At 31.5% G+C, this 12,437-nt stretch overlaps 1 protein-coding gene across 1 annotated transcript; it reads right to left on the bottom strand.

The window, feature by feature from the left end:
• Positions 1 to 3,288: 3,288 nt before the first annotated feature.
• Positions 3,289 to 4,812, bottom strand: LOC101250271 (phospholipase A1-IIgamma-like). Its single transcript, XM_004232916.4, has 2 exons — positions 4,172 to 4,812; positions 3,289 to 4,062 (listed from the first exon to the last, which is right to left on the bottom strand). The coding sequence occupies exons 1-2, from the start codon at positions 4,757 to 4,759 to the stop codon at positions 3,457 to 3,459; spliced, it is 1,194 nt and encodes a 397-aa protein (XP_004232964.1). The 5' UTR covers positions 4,760 to 4,812; the 3' UTR covers positions 3,289 to 3,456.
• Between the last annotated feature and the right edge of the window lie 7,625 nt (positions 4,813 to 12,437).

The following is a 12,437-nucleotide window of genomic DNA, read 5'->3' as shown; positions in this document are numbered from 1 at the left end:
AGAAAAACTCCATTTTTTTTACTCTGTTTAAAAAATAATTACTATTTATCCATTTTAACGATATCTGAATTTTAACTTTTCACGTGGTATATTTAAAATCACAAGATTAAAGGGCATTTTGATACATATGATATATCTTTGATTTAAAACTACGAGATTGAACTTCTTTTCTTAAACTCCGTTCCAAATTAAACTAGGTCATCTTTTTTGAAACAGAGGAAGTAATAATCACATGAGAATTCTACATATATTTACATTCTATTAATCCTTTTTTCACAATATACAATACATAGTGATCAGTAGCGAATCTAATTTTTTTTTTTGGGGGGGGGGGGGGGAATTTAAAAGTATAAACATGTAATAAACCTTTAAAAATAGAAATTTTTGAATTCTTTTGGGTTTAAAATCACATTTTTAGCACTGAAAAATAAAAAATAAAATGCTTTAAATTGGATTCAAACCAATGACACACAACTTAATTTCAACGGAACTTGTCACTGAGTCATTAACTTCTCTTTGTTATTGAAGAAGTTCAAAATATATATACCCACGTAAATACAAAAAATTTACTTTATATATATAGTGTAATTTTTTATCGAGGGGGTTCAGGTGATGCTCTGAAGATCATTGATTATAGGGAAAAGGGTTAACAATACCCTCTATCTATTAGAAATGGTTAAAAATACACTCCTTCCATGTATTAGATTTAAAATGCTTTTAATATATTTTAGGTTAAAAAATGCCCTTTAATTAATAGAATATGACATGAAATTTAACTAAATATTAAATAGGCAATTTTCATTGGTCTACCTAATTTTTTTATCAAATAAAAAAAAACACTCACCCATCCCAACACCGAAACCCATTTTCATCATCAGTTTTATAACTAGAAGACTAAAATGAATTCATAATATCTGACTCATCTCGTATGCCTAGACGTCCTACAAAATAAAACCAATTTTTTGAAAATAAGAAGCTTTAATAATGAAAAGTGTATTTACTATACATTTATGGATATTTAGATAATTTCCCAAACATTTTAGGACAAAATGCCCTAAAAGAAAATAAAAATTGGTGAGATTTGGTCGTTTGACGTTGTCAGGGTGATGGGCTGTCGATTGGGTGACGGGTCGTCACTCAGGCCATCAGAACTGGCTAAAACGACCCTACTGGTCGTGTGTGACGCCCAAGTGTGATGGGCAATCGCACTTGTGAAAGGACCATCACTCAGGCCGTCACTGATTGTTAGTTTGGAACATCCTGCTAAATCAATCATAATATTTTACTTAGAACGTGGATTGAAAAATGCTCAGTGGTGTTCAAAAAAAAATTTCGTAGACCTTTAATTTTATAATTCATGGGTCATCTAACTCTTTTATCTTCTGAGAAATTTGTTCATTTTAAGAAGACCCATACATGAACTCAAGTGAAAACTTAGTCAATCAAAATGCTTTGAACTTGACTTTGTATTGAGGTTCATTATGACTCTAAACCACAAATGATGCACTTCTCACACTTAGAAATAGACTTTGACATAGATGAACGAATATTTTATCACTTGATCCAAGTTGATATACCTGTAACAAATGATTTGAATCCTTAGAGTAGAATTATGAGGTGTTACAGAGGAAAGTGACAGAGTAATTAGATGGCTAGGTTTTGTTATTCCTAAGTTATCGTTTCGTTGAGTAATTAACATATAAATTAGTGCGCTTTATGAAATTTTCTCATCAAAATATATTTGAGAGTTATTTTATTTCTTTAAAGGAAAAACTACCTTATTCAACATACATTTTTACCAGATATACTAATTCTATTTATATTTTCAAATAATTACATAAATTATTTGATATTGTATTCATCCGTTACAATATTCTTTGATACAATTATATTCGTTGATACAAATCAATTATATCAATTATACACAATTATCAATTATATATACAACTATTGATTAGATATACAAATCAATTGTATCTCTCTCGCCTCTCTCCTTCTTTCCTTAACCTATGTCAGTTCTCTACCCTTTCTCCCAATATTGCTCGTCTCTCTTATCCTTCTAATAACTAATTTTTTTTTATACAAACTAATTGTATTTATGATACAATTATCAATCAGATGTATAAGTCAATTATGTCATTCTCTTCCGTCTGATATCGCTCAACTCCCCCTCTCTCAATAAGGGCTGGACATAATTTAATCGAAATAGAAAAAATCGATCGAACTATTTTTTTTAAAAATTTTGATTTCAATTTTTCTGTTAAATCAGTCGATTTCGATTTTCAAATTTAAAATTTCAGTAATTTAATTTGATTTTTGATTTTAAAGTTTTTTATTTCGATTAACCGAAAAATTGAATTTATGTACTATATATTTACTACATATATTTTTTTAACTTTTAAGAGTTAACTATTATTGTCTGTTAAGTATTAAGTAACCCAACTAAGCACAATATTCCTAAATCCTTATTCACTCTAATTCCCTTAACATAATCACATTTCACACCAAAGTCCAAACTAAGTACTGCCTTGCCTTCTGCCCTTCTGCGACTGCGCGAGTGAAGAACAATCGCACGTTCGCGACTGCATGAGGCGGTGAGTTATTGACCTGAAGAGCAAGAACAAGTAGCGTGTTACTGATCAGTGTTTCATACATGTAAAAATCAAAAAAATTAATCGAGTCTAGATTCTAAAAGCTGAATTAAACTGAATTTATATCAGTTAAGTTTCAGTTTGTATTTTTTCAAATCAAAATCCGAAAAATCAAACCAAATTTCGTAAATCGAATCGAACAAATCGAATATCTAGATTTACTCTCAATTTTGCTTGTCTCTCTCCTGCTTCTAACATAGAGTTACGTTATCTAAGGAGTCCGGTTACATCTCTAAAATTAGTTATTTTTGAGTTTTCCTCTATAAAATTTTAACAAACATAAACTTTCCAACTTTGCTAAGTTTTTCCACCAATAAATTGTATGCCAGAAACCATATAAATAAATGATATAGTGATTTTACTAGAAAAGGAAATGTTATTATCAAACTTTAATTACTTTATTTATCCTGATTAATTACTTGCATTTATCTTTATGTAATTTCTAGCATAATTTTTTTTTATTCTATCCATTCATCATGAGCATGGTTGACCATAAATCTCAACTTTATTTGAAATTTACGAATTAGAGACAAAAGCAAATCTATATGAAATTATACTTTTCCTAAAAGTAAAGACGAAAAGAGCATTCGATGAAATTTAATAAAATAGGGATAAAAGAACAGTTGTAGCAAAAGAATAGTAATTAAAATATTGTTAATAATTAAAATATCCTCCGGGAAAAGAGGAACCATAATACATAAATACTATAGGATGTGATTTCCACAAAGCTTAAAACATTTATTGAAACATTATATAAAAGGAAACAAACAATGAGTGATCATGTTTAGAATTCTAACTACCAGCCTCAGAATTCATACTCGTCACGATCCATCAAAAGCCAAGATCCATTTTCTTGTTGAACCATTCCTTTGTGCTTTTCAGTCCACCAAAATGCAGGAACACAATATTCGTTTTTCAGTATGTCCCACTCTTTGTTGACAAGTGAAATATCGCGATTCACCTCTAGTTTAAAACCTGCTAAAAGTCCTAAACCTTGAGTACCAGCGACTCCATGCAAGTATGGCTCCAACAAATGCCAGCTCACAATTTCTCCTGGAGGCTTCACATACGGAGATTTTGTCGTATCAATCATAATCTCCTGCCCAACGTCAAAATACCCAATGGGTGGGTATTTCGGAACAATATCCAATAAATTATGAATCCTCAAGATGTGAAGATGCTTCAGTTTGGAAAATTTATTGAGAAAATTGATATCTCCAACTTTAGGACTTGCGAATACAAAAGCAGTCACTGGAAACTCTTTGCCTTCACTTGTTTTATTGATTCCATTGAAAGCTATGTCAACCGCATTTAGAGTTGCAAGTGATGCACCTAGGCTATGTCCCGTCACAGTTATGCTCACCTCTTCATCCTTATATTCCTCCACCAATCTTTTCACTTCTTCCATTACCTAAAAAGAGGGAAACAAGACGAACCGTGAGACTCTTTAGCTTCATTATATATAGTCATATTAATGAGAAACGAAGATATATATCAAGTTAATACTATATGATATGCACCTGATCCCGAACGCTAGTCTGATTAAATTGTGAACGGGCGCTTTCTGATGTATAAATGTTATAGAACCCATGATGCACCAAAGGTTGAAACAAAGGAAGCAAACCACCATTACCAAAAACATTGGGTGCTGGAACAAGTAGAAATTGAAGGTCATTCACCCACTCTAATGCTTGCTTAGTTCCTCTCCAAGCAACGACAATATCCCTTCTTCCTAGTGAAACTTTACCCTCATCAGTAGCCACAGCAACATAACCCATAAAATTTGATTCCTTGCTCCATGCTTCCCTTGAAAATGATCTTGTAATAAAAGCATCAGGAAGTGGAATGGATGCGGTAGCATAGAAAAATTTGGTCACTCCATACTTGTTTGGGTCAAGTCCAACTTTAGTAAAGAAATTTTCATTCGAATATCTGCTAGCTCCTGCATATTTGGATGCTCTCTCTGTTATAAACGTGTCATATGTTGCTTGAGCCAGTTCACCGTATTGAATGATATATTTACGAAGATCAACAGCCAAGGGGTGTACTAACCCATCCCAATTGCTTTTCCCACTAAGTTCCTCCCATTTTTCAGCCATGCCAGCCATATCACTCCTCTCTTTTCCCTTTTTATGTATTTTTTCTTCGTATTAGTTTTCTACAATATGGTTCTTCATTTTGCCGATCTTCAAATGCCAATTTATAGTGAAGAAACTTCATTTCTTAGCTTATCATGTAATATGCTTGTAATTTTTTATTTATTGTTAACTAGGTCATCATCCAAGCGTTCTCAGATAATTCAATCAATACGCGTATCAAACTTCCATATAATTAAATTCTCTCTTGAAAATACAAAGGATTCGGTTATTATTCGATTACAATATATGCGTAATCAATTATTTAAAGCCTTACTACGTTGCCGCTATATAGGACCCGTTTGGCCATAGATTTCCCAAATAATATTTGGGGAAAAAATTGGCAAATAATGTTTGTCCATACAATTTGTCATTATTTGGTAAATATCCCAAATTCTCAAATACTAGTTTTTTCTAGTATTTGGGTCAAATCTCATTATTTGAGATCTTTTGAAAATTAAAATTTTACCCTAAACTTTTATCTTTTACAAAAACACCCTCTATAGTAGTTATTTGTGTTGTATTACATAATTTTTTTACGTGAACACCAAAATAGTGATGAAATATTTAGTGAATATTAAATAATGATATGATTGTTGATGAAAATGATGAAAAATTAACTCAAGGTAATAAAATCATATATTTTGTCTACTTCACGATTTATGGAATGATATTTGTTGCACTCACTCCAAATTACCACAGTACTCTAGTGTGATGGAAACTATTTGTTATTGTTGTAACGAACATCCAATTGACTTGTAATACAAACGTATTGTTAGTTTTAATAGTTTTTAAAACTTATGGGTATAAATCATATTTTTCTAAATAGGTGAAATATATTTCCCAAATCCTATGGCCAAACACATGGTGAAATTTCATCCAAATTTTCACTCAAATAATATTTGCCAAGAATATTTGAAAATTTACGGCCAAACACTAGCATAATCTCGTTGGGCGTGGTACGCGAATCCACTACGCAGGGCGCCTAGGCTAGTTTTTAAACTAGCAGTAATTTTTAATTTTTTACTTATTATTTCACCATTCCAAGTATTGATTTTTTTAAGTCCTCCATTAGTAATTACCAATGAGCGCAAGTCGCAGTATAAAAATATTTTATATTTATATTTTGATGGTAAATTTGATGTAGCAAAATTTTTTAAAAAACTACAACTTGGTACAGTGGGAGGCAACTTGGTACATCTATAGTTTAAGCAAATCTTGTATGATATTGTAAAAAATGATCGAATTATCAGTGCACTAAATTTTGAACCCATTTCTTGTATAACCAATCCACCTTATAAGACAACTTGACTCGCAAATACTAATAAAAAAAGTGTCTTGGGAAAATGTATAGGGATTGGAAATCAACTTGGAATATCCGGGTTAAACTACATGATCATTGGAAATTGGAACACTTTACAAATAAAATAACGTCACTTAGCACATCATCGTTTCATTTGACCGGTTTATTATTTTAAAAATAAACATTTATTTTTATTTATCATTTTTAAAAAAGATGGAAATTTTTTTGAAAAATTATGTTTGAGCATCAGTAACTTATTTTTCAAATTACATCCAAAATCTAATAAGTACTAAACGTATATTAATATAGGTATTATGACAAAATATGTATATTTATAATTATTTTTTAAGGAAGCAAAATTTAAAAATGAACAAATAAAAGTAAACGATGAAAATGTTTTATTATAAGTAGAAATTTGGCCATGGTATCGTGGGATTGATCAACGTTTGACATGCGATTTTATGCTGGTTCCATCTCATGATTCCATATTCTTCAAAAATCATGATTTGGAATCCTATGGGAATACCGTATCATAATTTGAGATTTTTAACACAAAAATTAATCTACGAGTTTATATTTTGTTAAAACAACCCCATATTTATATCTTACTAACTATTGTTGTCATACGTAAATAAAATTTATATTTACATCATTACTTTATAAAATTTATTATCTTCACCGACATAAATTTATTATTCTCACCAACATAGACACTTTAACACATACCAATATCGATTGTTAAAGTGATGAAACAATTATGGTCTATGAGCATAAAAATATAGTTGTGGAGGATATTGAGCAACAAATGACTCAAAGTAACAATATTAGCTCGTCTTCTCGATCACATGATTGAAAAATGCAAGTTCAATGTGAGAAAATTGTTTATATTATGTGGGAGGATTATATTAAAGACTAGTAAACCACAATTTATGTTCAATTTTTTTAATTAAATTAAAGTTAGATTAAATAATCACTTAAGTGGAGAACAAATATCATTGTAATAATTTATTATGCGACTTTATAATTTTTTGTTTATTTGATAAGATTGAATATACAATTGAGACTATTTTAATATATAGTTTTACAACTTACAAAATAATTACGTTTATTAAAAAATATACAACACAAAAATTTCAGTATCACATGTCTAAACAAAACTTTAATTTCATTTCTTACTTCTATATCATGATACTATATCGCATGACCAAACGACCTTTTTAAGTGTCTCAAATATGTTACTCTTTGTATCACCACCACCAACTACTATATATTCATTTTGTTGACACCCAATTTTTGACCCGCGTTGGTATAAATTAATTATCGAGCTTCATGAGTTTTCAAATTATTTAAGTTAATTAGTTTTATAAGTCTTGCGAAAATTAAAAAAAAAATAAAAAAATAAAAAATATGTATATATATATATATATATATATACATATATATGTATATGTATATGTATGTATGTATATCTTAAGTTTGGAAAGTATTCTATTAAACTAGTTTACTTTAAATCACAACTATATTTTGAATCTTTATTTTATAATTTAAATAATTATGTTACTAAAAAATAAGCTCGTTAATAGATTTAACCAAATTCGTCTTGTTTTAAATCAATTTGCTTATATTAATTAACTCTTTTTCCCTTTTGATTCGAGTTTGGGCCTCTGCCCTTTTGTTCCAATGGCCCAACACCTTACATTTACTCCAGCCCACCTTCATTTATAATATTTCCCAACCCCAGGCCCAAATTCCCTTTCAACCCAAAAATTCCGACTCAATTCCCATTTCTGCCCAACGTTTTGCCTAATCCAGCCCATTCCCTTTTACCAAAACCCACTAAACTTAAATCTCCTACCCGACCCAACCCGTCCGACCCGGATCCGACCCGGATCCCCTTCCCTTCTTCTTCCCCATTCTCACTCACGCGTTTAGCAGCCACGATAATTTCCCCAGAAAACAGACGCCAACAGAAAGCCCAATTCCCCAACCTCACGCGATCTCCCCTCGCGTCTCTCCCCGTGCTCTCTCCCTCAACCCCGCGTCTCTCCCACGCTCGTTCTCTCCTTCCCCTCTCGACAGAAACCCAGAAAACTCAGACGCGACTCGCCAACAACCCCGCAGAGACCCATACCCTGCCGCTGTCGAGCAGGTCTGCAACACGCAAGTCGTCGCTGTCGAACAGGTCTGCAACACGCAATGTCGACCATGTGGGTTTGACCCAAGGGAATTTCGAATTTGGAATTCAAATAGAGGCCTAGCGTCCCTCTCAAAAGGGTCGATTTTTTTTCAGTCATCGGAGGGGGGGGAATTTTTTTGGGAAAAATTATTGGGTCGTTCTGTTGTTTTTCTTGGGGGTTTGGAAAACTTTCTGGTTCCTTATTGTAGAAAGATAGTTGGAAATTGTTTGGGAAAGCGGAGAAATTTTCTGTTTCGCTGTCGATTTCGTAAGAACAGAGAGAGGTGAGAGTCTAAAGCAGCCTTGCGTTTCAGTCTCGACCACGACATCGCCTTCCCGTTCCGACGACGCCAGTCCCTTCGGGCGTCTGTTCGAGATACCAAGTTCGCGTGGTGGAAGATCGTCCTCTTTCAAACTCGTTTTCCCCCGGTATCGCTGCCCCCGAAGAGGTAAATTATTTCATCTTCATACGTTTTCCTCTTTCACGTGTATTTGTTGACTGATATGGAAAGCGTTTAGTTGTTGTTGCTTGTGGGAATTCTGGTTTGCTTCCCGCCTAATCGTTAAATATTGTAAAGTTTGATTCTCTCTGCTGATTTGAATTCATTGTTTAGCTGTTAAGTTTTCAAATGGGTCCTTCTTTCTGCTTGCATTCTGTCTCAAACATTGGATGCAATGCAACGAATGCCTACGGGTTTCTCTATTTCGACTCTGTTTTGGCCCATTTGTTTTGATTTTAGGTTCTTCTTCGATTGAGTATCTTCGTTTCAACACTGTTAGACTGATTGTAGGCGGCGTGATGGTCGTTTTGATCGATACGGATATTGGTTCTTGTGGTGATATTTGGCTATGAAGGTGCCTATTAGGATTAGTTGTGGTTTGTTCGTCGGATAGTTGTGTATTTGCTTGTCTCGAGTATCGTAGTAAGGGTAACAGGTTTATATCTTTGAGCTCTCTTCTCCTGAAATTTGTTTTCTTTTCTAAACTTGTTCAAGTATATGGTTCTTGAATACATGATGGCTGCTTATCCTCTCCATTGTCTTTATTTCCAAAATTGTTACTTCGCTTGGATAATCTGTCTTGTTAGGAGTCTTGAATGAACGTTTCATTTTTTGTGTGCCACGTTGGTTATCTGAAACTTTTCTGGAAATCTGTGGTTTGAAAGGCCGTCTTCATCTCGCAGTCGCCATTTGTATTTGGCTGTCTTAATCGGTAGTCATGTGGTAAGTTAATGGAGTTGTCTTCTTGTCTAGTCTGCTCGATGTTGGATGGTATCGCTTCATATGTTGAAATCCCTCTTAAAGTTAAATGAGGGATGTTCAAGTGTTTTAAGCATAAATGATTAGCTGATATTTAACCATGTGACGCATTTCAATAGTATTTCACTACTTGTTTTCTGGCTAAGTTTTCTTTAAATGCGATTTGGAGTTATCAACAATTTCGTGTGAAGGTTTCTCTACGCTTGGTTTTGCAGCACAGTTTATGTATCGTTGTATGGTGTCACTTAGGTTGAAACGATCTATATAGCTTTAAATACCATTAAAGTTGTTGGAGGTTGGTTTTGCTATTCTTGTGAATATTTGATTAGTATTACATGTTAAAGAAGCCCTTGTTGTGTTTGTGAATTTGTTTATTTTAGTTATTATCTTTAAAATGTCAATTCTCATTTCATTTGTTTTTGTGGCATGTGAAAACTCCTCTCGAGTCCATTGCGGGACTCCATTCTTTCTCTATGCATTCGGAAGAGCCATAAAGGCTCGAAACTCTCTTTATTCGAGTCAAGCCATCAGGATAGACATGCCAAGCGAATGCCTTGAAGATTGAAGAACTTGAAGAAGGCGGATTAGAAGATTATTTATTCGTTATTATGTTGTATTCATTTCGGGCATAAGCCCTTGTCCTTTTTATTTCTCTCGAGAGTATTTTGTATGTTTAGATTAGAACAGGTACAAAAATGGGTCAAATACCCAAAGGCATCTAGGGTCCAAGATTCGGTCAAGGCGAACAGAACCCGAAGACTTGGACCGAAATCTCTCTCTCTCTCTCTCCCTCTCTCTTTACCATTTTGCTTTTCGTGTTTGTTGAATGACGTATAGTTTAGGGTTAGAAACTCCAAACCCCATCGAATGCGTTCCATTTTATCAAACTTAAAAAAAAAAAAAAAAATTAAAACGGAAGCTTAAAACAATAAATATTGCAAAAAAAAAAAAAAATTTGTTTAAAGGAAATAATCTTAACTTCAAAACAAGAAATTCGCAAAAGGTTAAAAAGTAGTCAAATAAGTTAATCGTCGGAAAACCGTATTTAACGGAGTGTCTTAGGTGCCTTACACCTTCCTAAGACACTAATAAGAATCCCGAACCCTTAAAAAATGTTTCAAAACAATTGTTCTGTTTAGGTTGTTTAGAAACAAAGTTTTCTTGATTTTTCTTAAAAATTAAGTGGCGACTCCTAAAAGTCGAAAAACAAACCCTTTTCAAAAATCACCCTTTTTTCGATAAAACACATTTATGTACGTTATACTTAACTTTTGGTTGTTAATGATAACTAAAGAGAAAATTATGGAAGTTATACTTAACTTTTGGTTGTTAATGTTAATTAAAGAGAAAATTACGCGATTAAACAAATATATATTGGTTGATTAACTAATATAGTTATAATTTGCATTAATTACGATTCAAAGCTTACTTTTAACTATAATTACATTATTTCTCGCTTCTCTCCTCTCTTCCCCTCTCTCGTCTCTCTCCTCTCTTCCTCTTCCTCTTCCTCTTTTTAGCCTCTCTCCCCTCTCCTCTCTCTCTAAAATCTCGCTCGTCACTCTCCTCTGTTTCAGTCATCTCTCCCCTCTCCCTGCCAAGTCTCTCTTGCTTATCTTTTGTCAATCTCTCTCTCACTTTTTACAAAACAAAAATTATACAAATACATTTTAATATTTTTTTCATCATATTCACTTATAATTAAACAAATACAAATTTTCATATGTTTATTTATATTTTGTTTTTCTCTTTCGCTTTATAATTTGTATGTGTAAAGCGAGATAAAGATTAAATATACAAATACCAATATTTTTATTCTTCTATCTACTTCTCTTGCCTTCTTCTTATGAGTTTGATTTTATAACAATTCATTGTTAAATATATTTTTATATATATTCATAATATCAATACTTTTATTAGTTACTCAGATAAATTATAAAAAATAATTTAAATTGAAAGAATGTTATTTGCTATAAAAATCAAATTAAATTATATCAATTTTGAAATTATATACCAAAACCAAATAAAAAAATTGCTATTTAATTTCTTCAATTTGATTTTTATAAAAGAAGTTTTTTATAAGAAAAACATAAGGTGAGAGTTTTTTTCCCCGAAAACAAACCCACTTTTAAATGTTTAAGTAAAGAAACTCTTTAATATTCCTTGACATATTCTTTATGTTATGTTCTTTAATTTTTCATTTTTTTCATGACTTAATCAGTAAGCATTTGGTTGTGAATATGAAATCTTTAAATTGTGTAAGAGTTTATCTAAAGTTGGAATTTAATTCGTTAGGACATGTAATTAAATTTTACAAAATTATAATTTCTTTATAACCAAACATTTTTTTTTTTGTAATTTGTGAAAATTATCAAAACTTTTACAAGTCTTATACCATCTTACTAATAAGCATATCCTAACTCTCTCATAAACCATCAAAATCGCTTAATTGACACAAGTCATTAAAATCGCAAGAAATTAAATTTAAAGTCACAGAGCCTGTTTGGATGAGCTTAAAAGCTTATCAAACTGATTTAAAAGTCAGTTTTTGACTTATTAGAGTGTTTGACAATTATCAAAATGGTTATTTTAAGTAAAAAATAACTTATTTAAGTCAAAAGCTAAAAGCTAGGTGAGAGTGTTTTTTTTTTCAACTTAAAAATCATTTTATGTGATTAAGTATATTACCTTTTTGCCTTTATTTTTTGTAAAAAATTATTATTATTATTATTTTTCTTATTATTTTTTTATTATTATTATCATTATTATTATTTTTAGTTTTATTTATACTTTTATTTTTATTATTATTATTATTATTATTATAAAAAATTTGTGATGACAAAGAAATATGTGAATGATACAAAATATTATTACTTATGGATGTAAAATATAAATTAATTTTGTTTTAATTTT

Source organism: Solanum lycopersicum, chromosome 2 (genome assembly GCF_036512215.1).
Source record: "Solanum lycopersicum chromosome 2, SLM_r2.1".
NCBI lineage: Eukaryota > Viridiplantae > Streptophyta > Magnoliopsida > Solanales > Solanaceae > Solanum > Solanum lycopersicum.
Note: the sequence above shows the minus strand (reverse complement) of the source record. Positions and strands in the feature narration are given on the sequence as shown.

What these genes read in the sequence shown, in the direction of transcription:
- LOC101250271 (XM_004232916.4), bottom strand. Translation starts at nt 4,759, where the DNA reads ATGGCTGGCATGGCTGAAAAATGGGAGGAACTTAGTGGGAAAAGCAAT. An exon ending in AGACTAGCGTTCGGGATCAG is followed by an intron (nt 4,063 to 4,171) that starts GTGCATATCATA and finishes CCCTCTTTTTAG; the next exon opens with GTAATGGAAGAAGTGAAAAG.